At 57.0% G+C, this 14,909-nt stretch overlaps 1 protein-coding gene across 4 annotated transcripts; it reads right to left on the bottom strand.

Moving 5' to 3' along the window:
• Positions 1 to 247: 247 nt before the first annotated feature.
• Positions 248 to 14,618, bottom strand: EXOC7 (exocyst complex component 7). Of its 4 annotated transcripts, XM_081161198.1 has the most exons (20): positions 14,450 to 14,618; positions 14,206 to 14,271; positions 12,905 to 13,089; positions 12,529 to 12,634; positions 10,941 to 11,163; positions 10,104 to 10,271; positions 7,511 to 7,603; positions 6,536 to 6,604; positions 5,530 to 5,675; positions 5,115 to 5,267; positions 4,800 to 4,898; positions 4,408 to 4,470; positions 4,151 to 4,217; positions 2,663 to 2,728; positions 2,264 to 2,384; positions 1,934 to 2,029; positions 1,105 to 1,168; positions 865 to 906; positions 632 to 765; positions 248 to 420 (listed from the first exon to the last, which is right to left on the bottom strand). In XM_081161198.1, exons 1-20 carry the CDS (start codon positions 14,507 to 14,509, stop codon positions 318 to 320), a joined length of 2,124 nt encoding a protein of 707 aa, XP_081017324.1. In that variant the 5' UTR covers positions 14,510 to 14,618; the 3' UTR covers positions 248 to 317. The 4 variants fall into 4 exon arrangements, with proteins under 4 accessions (XP_081017324.1, XP_081017325.1, XP_081017326.1 ...); XM_081161199.1 differs by lacking the exon at positions 6,536 to 6,604; XM_081161200.1 differs by lacking the exon at positions 7,511 to 7,603.
• Between the last annotated feature and the right edge of the window lie 291 nt (positions 14,619 to 14,909).

The following is a 14,909-nucleotide window of genomic DNA, read 5'->3' as shown; positions in this document are numbered from 1 at the left end:
TGTCTTCCTCTGTCCTTTCCTGTCTTGAAGCCATCACGTGGCCCCTGCAGGCCGAGGTCAGGGACACAAGACCCAAGGTGTGCAGGAAGCCAGTGCCAGAAGAGTGCTGGTTTGGTGGAGAATGGGGGGGGGGGGGTAGGCGGAGAAGAAGCGTAAACCAGGACTCAAGGGCCCAGGAACAGGGCTCCTGGCATGGGCAGTGAAGAAACGGCCTGTCCCAAAAGACACCAAACTCACTGGGCCAGAGGCAGGTTAACACTGGTTTATGTGTCCAATAACATGCCAGCTGGTACAACCAGGCAGAGCCAGCAGCAGGCTCAGGCAGAGGTGTCAAAGAGCCTATCGATCATGTCGCCCACCTGCTCCACGCGGTACTTGATGTACTTCTCGGGGTTCTTGGTGAAGGGCACGCTGCTGTACCTGTCCAGGCACCGAGGTCAGCAGGCAGCCCGCCCCCTCCCATGCTCACCTCAGCCTAGGGCCCTCCAGGTGGGGTGTCCCTGAGGGGCACCTCTGCCTGACCCCACACCAATGCCCAGGGCGTTGGATCTGCCACCCAAACCTACCTCCTCCATGTTTTCTGGAAGGAGAACACAAAGCTGCAGCCAGGGAAGTGGGGAGCGGGGCTCACCTGTGCAGGAAGGCCCTGTAGGTCTCCTTGACAATGTGCTTCTGAGCCTGGCGGATCCTGTCTCTCTGCTCCGTGTCAGGAATAGCCCAGGCTTTCTGGATCTTGCACAATTCTTCAAGGCCATCATTGAAACCCTGGCCACCAAGGAGGTGGAAAGAGAAGCGACCCAGAGATGAACGTGCCGCTAAAGCAGCAGCAGCAGCAGCAGTGGCGGGGACAGGGTCCCAGCTCACCTTAAACCGCTCCTTGATCATCTGACGCTCCTTGTCCCGGAGCTGGGGGGGGGGAGAAAGCTTTCCTCAGGGCAGTCACCAACCCCTGCTCCTTCCCCAACCATGTGAGCCCAGCTCTAATGGCCACAGGCATCCTCTGTTCTCTCACCCCAGATGGACTCTCGAACATTTTTTCCGGGAACAGAGCAAATGATATCACACATGCTAGACACCCCTTCCTAGCCCAGGCCTTCAGCCCACCTTGACTCCGGGCTGGAACACAGGTAGATTCTTCTCCGTGATGTAGTCAGTCACCTTTAACCAGCTGCAGAGGGAGAAAAAGCAGAGGGCGGAGGAGGGACAGCCTCAGACAGCTGCTTCTTCCTGGAGGCTGGTTTGCTTGTTGTTGTTTTAAATCTTTTGATCTACTGAGGGAGGGGAGGGGAGGGGAGGGCAGGAACTCATCTGCATCACAACTAAACAAAACACAACGGAGGTTTTTCTTCAGGAATAGAGTGTGAGAGGCTCTCTTTGACAATGAAGAGGAAAAAACATTCAATAAGTTGAACAAATACTGTCAACTACGCTTCCCTTCGTATCACCGTAAATAAAGACGGAGCAGCAGGTGAGGAGGAAAGGAAGGTAGGGGACAGACACTGGAAGGCAGAGGAAGACACTTTAAGGGAAGGAGCACAAAGGGCGAGAGACACACACAAACCCCAGAGCAGAAGAGGGGGCTCTGCAGAGGCTGCTCAGCCAAGCTCAAGAGCTCTAGTAACCCTGCCCCTCGCGTGGGCCACACGTTCCCCACATCTCTGACGTCAGCCCTGCAACTAGGCTTAGCGTCACCCTGGCCGGCAGGTGGACCACCCTCTGAAGAGGCTGGCGCAGGGCCCCCAGGAATAGGCAGCGGTGGGTAAAGGGGCTCCCATCACCACTGCTGAACACGATCACAGGACGAGTGGAGGCTTGGGGTCCACAGGGCAACAGCTCCCCGATACTGATCCCACTCGGGCCCAGCGTCCCGAGACTCAGGAGAGTATGGGTGGTGGGTGCAGGGCGGGGTGCCTGAGAGGGCCCAGCCTCCCACCTGCGCTGGTAGGTCTGGATCTGCTGCTCGATGTGTTCCCGGTAGGAGCGCTCGGCCGTCTTCTGGGTCACAGCCACCAGCTGGATCAGCTCGGACCTGGGGTGGGGTAGGAAATGGAGGAGAGGAGGCTGGATTGGCTCCCAGGGCCCAAGGGCTGCAGGCCTCGACAGCACACCAGCGGGGCCTGCCCGAACCACCCCACCCACAAGGCCTATAAGAAGGCAGCACACATGCCTCCGTGTCCCAGGGCAGTGAAGAGTAAAGCACTGCCTTCCCCACCAGACACACGGAGGGCACAGCCAGCGGAGGGCACAGCCCCACGCCACGTACTTCTCCAGGGCCTTGAGAATGTAGTTGTAGTTGTTGTGCAGGAAGATGGCGCTCAGAGCTGGGTCCTCATACACCTTGGACTTGCTCAGCAGGTTCAACTGCAGGTTGCCCAGGACTTTACCTGCATAGGAAAAGATGTGGCCACACCCACATGGCAGTTTGACCAAAATGACCCAATCCTAGGACCCATAAACCAAGCCCTACCTGTCACTGCAGTCCCTCCCCGACTCCAGACCCCACAAGCCTCAACCCCCCTCTGCCCTGAACCAGAGGTTAGGTTATAAATCCAAAGGTCCGGGGGCTCAGGAGAGGAACTAGGACTAGCAGAAGAGCACTAAAAGAAGAGGGCAGGGCGAGGCAGGGACTATGGCTGTGGCTGCTGGCTGGCTGGAGACTCACAGATATAGGTGCTCAGGAGACGCTTGCTGAACTCGGAGCTGTAGCTGGTGGCTGAAGAACTGGTCTCTGTGAGAGAGGAGAATCCTGCTATGGCGGCGGCAGCAACCGAGACCCTCTGGTCTTCCCTCCGCCCAGGGGGCAACTGAGGTCAGGCTGGGAGGGGCCTCTGAGCCTTCCTTCCTCTGGCTGATGGGACAGAAAGGAGCTGGGGAAGAGCTGGGTATCTGCTGGGCTCCAGGGCACCCTGCCGGCTACATAGAGCACTCCCTTGGACTTTTTCTGGAACCCTGAATGAATAAGCCCCTCTATGGTGACAGGGTGGCCCACGATCCTCAGAAAGGCTAGCAGGACCTCCAATCTCCGACCCCTGCTGGGTGGCATCTAAGGCCCGCCTATCCTATCTGTCAGCAATAGTCAGAATGGGCTCCCACAGCTTCTCCCCTTCCTCACATCCCACCACCTGCTCTCCTGCCCTGCTGAACAGAGGGGACCTGCCTACACAGATTGGAAGGCCGGGGAGGGGGGGGGCAGGTGCTGGGCTAGGCTGGAGGGTGTCCTGAGGGTGCTGGGACAGCAGGATACTGCCTGGACAACCTCAGAGATAGACAGTGGCCGTGAGAGGGCCGGAAACCCTGGAGGAACCCATGTGCCCTCTGACCCCCACTTCCCAGTAGGTCCTGAGTCTGTTAGTTGCTTCTCTCCCCAGGGAGCCTCACTCATGGGGTTTCAGAGGGGGAGAATGGGGCTGCAGAGCCCTACTGCTTACCTCGGGGGTCTAAAGGAATATTGTATGTGTCCCCAAGAACTACGGAGTGGAAGGCGGTGCAACAGAGGGAGGGAGGGAGAGAGAGACAGACAAGGAAAGATACAAAGCGCAGAAATGGGTTAGAACAGCTGTGTCCCCTGAGTCAAGCACACCACTCCCCATAGCCAGACATACAGCAAGGCACACCCAAGCCAGACCCTGAAGACCAGGGAGCACACAGGAAAGCAGAGACCTGGAGAACCACAGGCACAGGCTGCCCCATGGCCCCTAGTCCTCAGATGGGGGCAGGGAGGGCCCAGGGCCCAGGGCCCAGACACGCTGAGCTGGGTCTCAGTGCTTGGAACAACTGGAAATGTGCACATGTCATGTGCCAACCTCAGGAAGGCATCAGGCTGGCCCCAAGATGCCAGCCTCCCAAAGTGTCAGCTGTGTGAAACTCATCAGGAGGATAGGCAAACACAAGAGTAGCTGGAGGAATTTGGACAGAGGGTGGGGCAGGAGGGCACCTTCAAACACACAGTGCTCTCCAGGGAGCCGAGGGGTAGGGTCCAGCGAACTCAGGGTCCACCACAGGTCACATCTCCATCCCACTCCACAGGCTGGGGGAAGCCTCCTCATCAGAGGTGGCCAGTGCCCGCTGGAGTGGGGGCTAAGCCCGCATCTCCAGGCAAGAGGGAGGAGGGGGCACAGGGCTGGGGGCCCCACTGGGAGGCGCCAAGTACCTTGGGAGGCCAGCATGGCACCCGCCGTCTCCTGGAAGTCCAGGAGCTGCTGTAGGAAGAGGATGGCCTGTGCAGGGGTGGAAAAAAGTCAGGAAGGTCGGGCAGGGCCCAAAGGCCAGACCACCTTCCACACGCCCCCCCCCCCCCCCCCCCCCCCCCCCCCCCCCCCCGCCATTCTGGCGCAAGTGCAGGGCCAGGGGTCTGCCCAGTGAAAAGGGTGGCTCTGGGCCCCACCCCCTCTAGGGGGCAGCACATACGTTGCTAGTGAGCTCATGCACGGTGCCATCCTTGGGCATGTTGTACTCCTTGTCAGGGTCATTCTGTGGGAAAAACAACCGCTGACTCCCTGAAAGAGCTCCCCAGGAGGCCTGGAACCCACCCCATGCCAGCTCATGGTGCCACCTCCTGGCAGACAGGTGTCAGGATACCCCTAAGGCACAAAGGTGAGCAAGACAGATGTGCCAGGAAAAGGTGGGCAGGAGCCTCAGGCCTGGAGGACCCAGAAAGAAAAGGGAGGCAATGGATGCTGACAGACTTCCCTCCAGCAGACCCACCCGCTCATAGGCCGTCCTTCTGAAGGCATGCTCCACAGGCCACTGGCGGCCCTGCCCACAGGGAGGTGGCTGTGGCAGTGGAGGGAGGAGCTCACCTTGATGTTGTCAGCGAAGTCCTCCAGCGCTTTGGCTCCAACAGTCTCCATGGAGGTGATGAGGCTGGGCAGCTTGTTTTTGGTGCTGGCGGCCGTTCCCTAAGGAAGCACACAGCTACACAACGGGCGCCCCGGCCACCTTGCTCGCAAGCAGCCCCGTGCACTCCAGCTGCTCCCTGCCTCTCACCCGGGGGACTGCCCTTCCAGCCACCCTGAGCGGAGGCGTGGGGGCAGAGAACACGGTTCTCTTGGGAGGCCACACCAGGTAGCAGGGCTCCTCCTCCCCTTGTCCCCAAGGGTCCCCCAACCACATACCTGGAGCACCTGGTCAAACTCAGGCTTGGTCTGCTTGAGGTGCCGCAGGATGGGGAAGATGGTGAGCACTGCGGAGAAGTCGTGTCTGACGATGGCCTTCCGGGCAGCGGACACAATGTTCTCCCCCTCCAGCATCAGCCCGTCCAGTGCATCCTGAGGGGGACAAGCACACAGCTCAGGGAGGGGGCAGAGTGGTGAGAGCTGGTTCTCACAGACGGCGAGGTCACCTAGAGGGGGTAAGGGAACCAGTATGCTGCTGATGGAGAGATACCAACCCGACACACCACCCAGGGCAGATCCCCAGGATGCAGGGTGGAAGTGGCTGTATTTAAGGGCTATAGACAACAGGCATGGTCCACACTCCCGCTGCTGCAGTGACAGCTCTCTATGGCCTCTGGACCCGTGTGGGCAGGACCTGGATCAGAGAGTCGAAGGTCTTCTTCTGATGGTGCTCAGGGATGACCTCCACCAGCAGCTGGTACTCGCTCTGGGCCAGCTTGACGAAGGCACTGACGCAGTGAATGTAGGCATCGGTCTCCACATCCAGCATGTCGTCTCTCCCTGGGAGGACAGTAGTGCACTGAGCTGCTGGTCTGGGGGCAGCCCTCTCCCTGCTGCAGGGGTGTGGGTCTCCCCAGCTCCTGGCCTGGGCTCAGACTGGCAGCAGACGGGGGAGGAGGAAGACTGTTCCAGAAGAAAGCTGAGGACTCCGGCAGGCCCACGGTTGGAGGGGAAAACGGGCTGAGTCCGGCCTTTGTCCTGGCTTCACTTTTAGCTCTGCAATGGACAGTATCTATGTCCCAGAGTGTCAGGTACTGAAGGTGGTGGGAGGGTAAGGAGGGAAGATCCCCAAATGGATTTCCTGGGTAGGGTATGTCTGGCCCCAGGATTGAGGATTCTGAGTTGTACTGGAGAGGAGCCAGGGATGGGCAGGCATCCACCTCAGAAAATGTTGGGTCTGAGAGGGCAGTGACCAGCCCAGCCAGGCTGTCCGAGACATATAAGAAGGCTGTGGGCTTCGGCCTATGAGGCCAGCTGACACGGGAGACTGAATCCCTCTACTGGAGGCTGGGGCAGGGGCAACCTAGTTCTATCTGCCAAGGGGTGGGCTCCCAGGAGTCAGGGCTTTGGAGCTGTTGCTGGAGTCAGTAACAGGGCTCCCTGCCCTCCAGGAAGCCACCTTTTCCTCTTTGCCTGCCTTCCAAGTAGTGGCAACTTCTCCCCTTGGCCCGGGCCCTGAGAGCCAGGTGTGCACTCCCATCTGGAGAGAGGCAAGGAGACCTAGTTCCCAAAAGAGTGAGAGACTGGAAAGAGAGAGGCGACAGATCTGGCCCATTCTCGAAGTGGAGCGGCAGGCTGGGCCCTCCGGTGGCTGCTGTGAGGCAGCAGTAGCTGCCCTCGGGCTGGTCTGCGGTACTCACCGGCCAGCAGCCCGTGCTTGTCGTTCAGGGCCTCGGACAGGTGCTTAACTCGGAAATCATGCTCGTGACCTAGCGAGACGTCGGCCGCACAAATACAAGCAGCATTTATCCAGGGGCCGGGCGGGCAGGCCCTCAGGAACTGGGAAGAAGGCCTCATCTCCAGGAGAGGGTGTGAGGTGGGTGTTGGGGAAGGGGCACTGGAGAGGGCTCTGAGCCCCCTTCTGCCTCAGGCCACCTAGGGAACAGCCGTTTCAAGCCTGACTTGCAGTGGCCCAGACTATCCTAGGGAGCTGGTTTCCCCCAGCCCGGAGGCCAGGAGAAAGCTGCGAGGCCAAGGAGAGCTCTGAAGGACTTCTGGCAGCTGTGGAGGGGCTGATGCTCAGCTCCATGGGGTTATCTCACCATAACGGGGAGAGGCCCAGTTAGAGAAATGCCACTGCCGAGTGAATGGGGACAGCCTTCCTTTTGTCCCCCAGCGTCACTGTTATGAAAGAGGGTCAGGTCCTTTAGGGTGGGGCTGTCCTTCCTATGACAGGAGAAAGGAAGGCACATGGCCAAGAAGCTGCCTGTCCCTTTGCTGCACACCCCGCTCCTTCTAAAGGTGGGAGTGGAGGGGTGATCAGGAGGCCTAGGCGGGCTTGGTCCTGCCACCGCTGGTCTCGGCGTGAAAGGGCTGCCCACGGCAAAGAACTTTCTCTGAGTTCAAACAGGAGACAAGGACAGAGACAGGGAGGGGAGGGAGTGGGGAGCCCCAGGGAGGGCAGAGCTGTAGCCATCCAGACAGGACCAGGCCAAGGCCACAAAACCTGTCCCTATGCCAGCCGGAGCGAGTGGCCCAGGGCCGTGCAGGCCCACCCGTTCCCCTCTCAGGGTTGCTCCCGAGGCCCTCCTGAGGGGCTGGAGGCTCTGCCCTGCCACGGGAACAAACACATGGTGGAGAGGGGGACAGGGGGAACAGGGGGACAGGGGGATTACCTTCCAGAGGAATGAGGTTAGAACCCCCCTTTTTCCCATCTAGGCCATGCTGGGAATACTGTTTCAGAAGGTTCTGAGCCTTACGGATCGTCCCTGTCACCAGAGCCACACAGAGAGGAGATAAGAAGACCTAGGAAACGAGCGAGAGAAAACAGCAGCGGCCCACGCCCGGCCTCCCGACAGTGAGCACGCCCGACACCACCTCTCCCAGCAGCCCCTTCCCCAGGGCCGCGGGCACCCAGCAGACAGAGGCGAAGGAATGGACACATTCCCAGTGGGCCTCCTGGTTCTGCCGCTGACCCTCACTGTGTGGCTCTGAGCTCACTTTAGGACAGGCAGAGTGAGGGAGATAAGGTCGGCAAAGATCTGCCAAGAGGAGCCAAATAAAAAGTACTGAGTGGCACTGAAATCCGAACAGACCAGAGCTCATAATGGAGGAGCTGGTGACGAAGCTCTCACACCCAGAGGGCAAGACCGGGGACAGAGCTCAGGGCACCTGGAACCTGGGAGGCCTGCGCCCCATTGCTAGTGCCAGGCACAGCTCTCTGGGCATGCTCAGTGTTGGCAGGTAGCCAAACAGTAGGCAACAGAAAGCAGCACCCGGGAGCTAGTGAGACAGGCAGGGGCTTCCTAGGAGGGCAGTGCCCAGGATGAAAGGCTTGGAGACCCAGAGGCAGCTGGACCACACACACTGAAGTTACCCAAACCACCAAAGCAACAGGAAAAAACTCGAGAGCTCAGAGGGGTTAACAGAAGCCTCACAGAGAGCGGAAAGAGGGCAGGAGAGGGTACATGCTCTCGGCACAGAAAAAAAACAATAGTTAGTGTCACAAGTTAAAACAATGAAGACAAAACTGCAGCATCCCCAGCCTCCTGGTCAGCCACCTCTGTGGGAAGGAGACACCTCAGGGCAGGAAACGTGGGGAAACAAAATAGCATTTCAAACAGGCGAGCACAGATGTCCTGTACGGGTCCCTCTTCCCTGGAGACTGCTAGTTCCGTCCCCTCAATCTCTGAGTACAGTGAGGCTGCCTGAATCCTGGACGAACCCCACGGAAGGCTTGGGTGAAAGGAGGCGAGGTCTGGAGGGGCTCACTTCCTCCTGTTCGCACCACACCACAATTAGCTACTAATAACCACACTCGGGGCCCCAGCTCAGCATCTGTCTCCCCGTGTTCAGTGAGCAGCCCTGCTAATGAGCACATCAGATTCCTGCCCTGCAACTAAGCAGGAGCAGATGGGCCGCAGGCCCGCAGGAGCCCAGCCAGCACAGTGGCATGGATGTCAAGTGGGGCTGCTGGTATGGCAGCTCCAAAGTCATCAGGCGCCCAATTACCACGGACGACAGAGGCTGGCGTTTCATTACCACCAACCAGCCTCCCTGCTACTTTCCCCCAAGCCCAGAACTGATGTCCCAGGCCTGATTCCCTCATCCCAACACCAGTCCTGAGCCCGCCACTTCCTGATTACTCTTGAAACCCCACAGAAACATGGGGACCCTCCCAGCTAGTTTTCCTCTTGCGTCTACAAGCCAAGGATGGATTCGGTCCACTGTAAGCTGCTCCTCCCAGAAGGCCCTATCCCTGCATGGCCAGCCAGCACTCTGGGGGCAGAGCACATCAGGGCCTGGGGCCTCCAGGGGCCCATCAGAGAAGAGAGGAGAAGCGAATACAGATTGGCCAGGCCCAGGCAGCTGCCCAGACACAGTCCCTGCTCAACCCACAGAGGCACAGAGAGGGACCGACCTGTGAGAAGCAGCCACAGCTGCAGCCAAGTCGGCTGGCTTAGTGGAGCCACTGGTTTTCTGCAAAGGGCGGCATGTGCCTGCAGCAGCCCCTCACCTAGAGTGTCCCAGCCTCTCCTGAGCCCAGAGCAACACCTCTCAGCATCCAGAGACCACCAGGCCTGCCAAGCTGCAGGTACTCACAGGGACACTGTTTACCTGCCCAGACTACGGGGATATGATGACAGGGAGGACAGACAGGGCGCTGTTCACACAGGACACCGATAACCCATGGCCCGGGCCTCCCCCGAGCACCCTCCCTCCACTGCCCACCACAGGCACTAACTTTGCAGTGCGCCCTGAAAGCCGGATGCACTTGCTCCAAGAGGGTGGGATGGGATTTTTCCCTTCCTGGATTGACTGTGGAAGAGAAACTCCCTCATCTGCTTCTCAGCTATGCGTTACTTCAAGCCACCCTGGCTTTCTGAGGTGAAGGCTGCCCCTGTCCCAGCCCACGATCTCGATTGAGCAGCTTGCCTGGCCTCCTGATGGGACAACGTGGCAGGGGAAGGAGGCCCAGCCAGTGGCTCTGCCCTGGCACCCCGTTACCATGCCTCTCCACATCTGTGACTCCCCTCCCTCCTCCAAAGACATTAATGCAACCCCCAGACTCTGCTGAAGAGCCTCACTTGATGGGGGCCTGGCTGGGTGGAGAGACACCTGCTTTCTGTCCTGTCTGCCTACAATGGGGGGTTACTCTGAGGACAAGCTTCAGAGGGGCCGACGCTGCTGACCCTAGGGTGGCTGAAAGCAACCCAGGTCCCACACAACCTTCTGGCTGGTGCTTAATGGGCCAGGGTGGGGACTCACCTGGCCGTTTGATGGGCTTCTTAGTGGGTGTGTCCTTCCTTTTGTTGGGGATGGCAGGGGAGTAGGGAACCCCGGAGGCAGAGCTGTTCTTGCGGAAGTGCTCCTTCAGGCCCCTGATGGAGCGGTCCAGCTGGCTGGAGCGAATCTGGTAGTAGACGTTCATGAAATCTGAGGAGACAGGGACAGGGCTGTGGCAGCCTCCTTCCCCTCTGGACCAGGCCCGCAGGGCAGCAGTGGCATCCACTGTTTCTGTTTGCTAACCCCTTCCTAGCGCCTGCTCTGGCTCACAGCCACCCATGGGGCTTCAACCCAAATCAGACAGTCTTAAAAGTGAAAGTACCCCCAACAGAAGTGGGGGGTACTGATCATTTTTTAATTTTTGAAGTTAAGTTTTTTTAGATAAGAAAACGCAAAGATTTGGTAAGGATTCAAAGGATGTGAGTAATTTATAGGAGGCAAAGAAACAACATCAGTGAATAAGAAAAAAACACCGTATCTTTAGCCATCAACAAAATGATTTTATTAATTTTTATTGATTTTAGAGAGGAAGGGAGGAAGGGCAGGAGGGAGAGAGGGAGAAACACCAATGTGAGAGAGAAGTAGCAATCAGTTGCCTCCTGTACGCACCCTGACTGAGGACTGAACCTGCAACTTAGGTATGAGCCCTGACCAGGAATCGATCTCACAGCCTTCGGGTGTACGGGAGACGCTCCAACCAACCGAGCCACCCGGCCATGGCTAAACTTTTTATTAAATCAACAGCACCCAGGTGGATGAAAGAAATAAAGGGGAGGCACCTGTCACCCCGGCCCTGCCCTGTGGGCCGGGCCCTCTCACCTTGGCTCCGGCCGAATTCCACCAGCCAGCGTGAGATGCGGATCGCGTCCAAGAGCACGCCCTCGGGCAGGTGCTCCAGGGGCACCTCCTCCTGGACCTCCAGCTCCTCCTCACCACCGATGAGATCCAGGATGAGCACAGGGGAAACGACCTTGCTGTGCCGGGTCATCAGGCTGCGGAACTCGGACTCCAGAGAATCCTTCCCCCGCTCAAACAACAGCTTCTGCAGGGGTGAAGGAAGGAAGAGGGTCCGCCACTGCTGCAGCGGTCAGCTAGCCCTCGCCTCCCCTCCTCTGCCTTCGCTTCCTTGATCCGAGAAGAAACACCAGGAAGCTTTCCTTGATTATTTCTGCACCTCATGTTCTCCCAAACTGCATGTTCACAGGTGAAACCCAGAGTTCTATAAGTAGATGCTTCATAAACATTGGCTGGTTACTTTCTCACTGCACTATTCACTTGTTTTCTTGTTAGAAAAGGGTTTGCAAAAGAAAAATAGATAAATTAAACTCTCATATTAAAAATTTTTGTGCTGCAAATGATACCATGAAAAAGTGAAAAGACCACCCACAGAATGAGAGAAATTATTTGCAAATCATATATCTGATAAGAGACAAGTATCCAGGACATGAAAGGGAACTGAAAACATGTTCACACAAAATTGTGAAATAAGTCAGAGAAAGACAAATACCATATGGTTTCACTTATATATGAAATCTAAAAAACAAAATAAATGAACAAAAAAACCCAGAAATAAACTCATAACTACAGAGAACAAATTGGTGGTCACCAGATGGGAGAGGTGTTAGAGGGATACGTGAAAAAGGTAAGGGATTAAGAAGTACGAACTGGTTATTAAAACAGTCACAAGGATGTAAAGCAAAGTACAGGGAATATAGTCAATAATACTGTAATAACTACATATGGTGCCAGATGGGTACTAAACTTACAGAGGTGGTCACTTCATAAGGTACATAAATGTCTAATCACTACACCTGAAACTAATAAAATATTGCACGTCAACTGTAATTTAAAAATAAATTTTAAAAAGTGGTTACGTTGCCTGGCTAGGAGTGGCTCAGTGGTTGAGCATCAATCTAGGATCCAGGAGATCGTGGTTCGATTCCTGGTTGGGGCACATGCCTGGGTTGCGGGCTCGATCCCCAGCAGGGGATGTGCAGGAGGCAGCCGAGCAATGACTCTCTCATCATTGATGTTTCTATCTCTCTCGCCCTCTCCCTTCCTCTCTCTGAAATCAATAATGAATAAATTTGGCTTTAAAAAAAAGATTAAGTTGATAAATTTTATAGTATGTATTTTTACCACAATAAAAAAACCACAAATGCATTTATAAAAATCAAATGTTAAGTATACGCTGCACATGTAACTTATAATTTAATTACATTATACAAATGCAATAAAATGTATACCTGTGGTTCCTGAGGCAGAGTCTTGAGGACCATAGTATGTTTACAGTATTAGGTACCTGCTTTTTCTATCACATTCTTCTTTTGGCTGCTTCTGTCTCTTCTGAGACCAGGGCAGGGCCTGGTGTCCCCAAACCTCTCACATTACCCTGCTGGCCCCTTACCACTTTGTTGAGCTCTGGGCTGTCTGGGCTGTTGTCCTGGAAATACTCCACAGCCTTCTGAATCTTGGCCATGCTTCCCAGGTACTCTTCCAGCCTCCCTGTGGGACTGGGAAGGAAAAGAGTCCCATCAGCCCCGGCAGACAGAGGACGAAGAGGGCCAAGGGGAGGGTCCTGGGAAGGGGGAAGAAGAGACTTAATCCAGGGGACTCCGGATTCAAATACATCCTATCCCTCCCCTCCAAGGCCTAGGACCAGGAGGTGTTAAAATTGTGGCCCTTGTCAACAATAAATTAAAGAAAAAGAAGTCAACAATAAGTTTAAAAAAAAAAAAAAAAAGACAGAATGAAAAGACCGTGACCCTCTGGCCCTAGCTCACCCCTCCCTGATGATCCTCTCAGTGTCACTGGCCACATGGTAGTAGCTGATGACATGGTCCAGGCAGGACAGAGTCTTCTCAACATTCTCCTGCAGCCGCTGCAGGTTCTCTGTCTGCTTGTGCACAGGGATGATGGAGTTCTCCAGCTTCATAAGGCGGCTCTCAAAGGAAGACAGGATAGACACCTGCGGGGGAGGAGCCCTGTGCTCTCAGGCCTCACTGCTGTCCCAGCACTGCTTCCAGACCCCAGCCAGATCTTGGGCATTTGCTGCTTTCCCCATGGCTTTCTAGACAATAAGCTGTTCACCACTGTATCCTCAGCACCCACCACATGCCTGGAGGCGGTCCAAATAAATTGGACGAAGTTTGATTTGAAGGCAACCCAAGCACCCAATGAACTCCTCCTAAGATAATCACCCCAGGAGAGTTTCCCTTCCATCCTTTGAAGCCAAATCTCAATTTCTGTCCTTTCTGAGGCTCTCCTAGACTGGACCGGAAGTAGAGTCCTAAGGAGTAGCCTTGAATGCTGTTGCTGGCACTTTCTAAAGCCTCTCTCTCTCTAAGGGTGAATTTCATTAAACACAGACTGGGACTTTATGATTGTGTTACTAAATGCACACCCGAGTTTGAATTTACTCGGTTTGTGCTTTACAGCCTCCTCTAGAAATAAAGAAGGAAACTCCCTATTTGTTGGGCACCAGGTGGTGTGCAAGACGCCTTCCCACGTATCAGCTCCTGTGACCTTCACAGCCCCATCGGGAGGTTGGCGTTGTCTCTGCTTTATCAGATGAGTCTACTGAGGCTGGGAGTTACCTGTCAAGGGCCACACACAAGCCAGTGGAGGGAGAGGGCTGCATCCTACATCTGTCTGACTTCAGAGCTCATTCCACCCCGAAGCCCACGGGGGAGACCTCGGCTGAGCCTGGCCTGCCCTCGGTCATCTCAGCAGTGCCAACCCTGCCCTCCGACCGCCCCTGGAATCGAGGGTGACGCGTGACCGGGACCCAGCCCACCTAAGTCAGGCTCACTAAATGTCTGCAGGAGAGGAAGAAGAGCGCAGAGCTCGGGGAGAAGGCAGAAAGCCCGGGCCCGCGGGGGCAGCGGCATCCTCAGTGACGAGGCGGACAAGGCGAAGGGAGCTGGGTCGCAGACACGCCGCGCCGTTGCTAAGAGACACCCACGCATCCCCGCCATCGCCACCCGGGCCAGGGCCGAAGGCTCAGGCGCTGCAGCCGCCAGGCCGCGAGGCTCCGTCCAGGCTCCCGAGGCCCGTCGGCTCCTCGCAGCTGACGGTTACTCACCATGTTCTTGGTGAGCTGGTCGCTCTTCTCCAGGCTGTCTCGGATGAAGGACAACGTCTCCTCCTCCTGGGGCAGCGGAGGGGACGGAGTCACCAGAAGCCCGAGGCTAAGGACCACCGCGTCGCGGGCTCGCCCCCAGGCCCATCTCCCCGCTCACCCCCGCCTCCTTCCAGGGTAGATGCCCTGGCCCGGGGCCCGGCCCCTTCCCTCCCCTCCTTCCACGCCTCCCCAGCGCCAGTCTCACCCGCTTCAGCTTGTCCTCGATCTCCCGCCGCCGGGCGGACGCCTCCTGCGGGGGAATCATCCCTGCGACCCCGCGGCTTCCCTGTCCAGTGTTGTGGCCCCGGCGTGCGTGCCTTCTCGGCTTCCGTCCGGGCTACATCCTCTTCCGCCCTTGTCCCCGCCCTTGTCCCCGCCCCAGAGCGCGTTGGCGGCGCCATGTCGGGAGTGGCAGGCGAAGTGCGCCTGCGCGGAGCGCGGCGACGGGCGGGTCGGCCCGCCATCTTGGGTGTGGCCGCGCCTGCCACTCGTCGGAACGGCGCGGAGCCCGTCGCAGTGGCTCGGGAAGACTGTCGCTACCATCTTGCTCTGTATGTCTTAGGAAGGGAATCCCCTATGATTGTGAACAAACACTTTGAACTCTGTGCAATATCCCTGCACCTCTGTAAATGAACTTCTGTATGCGCGCGCGAGCCTTTGCGTCT

This window comes from Miniopterus schreibersii, assembly GCF_964146895.1.
Source record: "Miniopterus schreibersii genome assembly, chromosome: 16".
NCBI classification, from domain to species: domain Eukaryota; kingdom Metazoa; phylum Chordata; class Mammalia; order Chiroptera; family Miniopteridae; genus Miniopterus; species Miniopterus schreibersii.
This window is presented reverse-complemented; position numbering and strand designations above follow the sequence as displayed.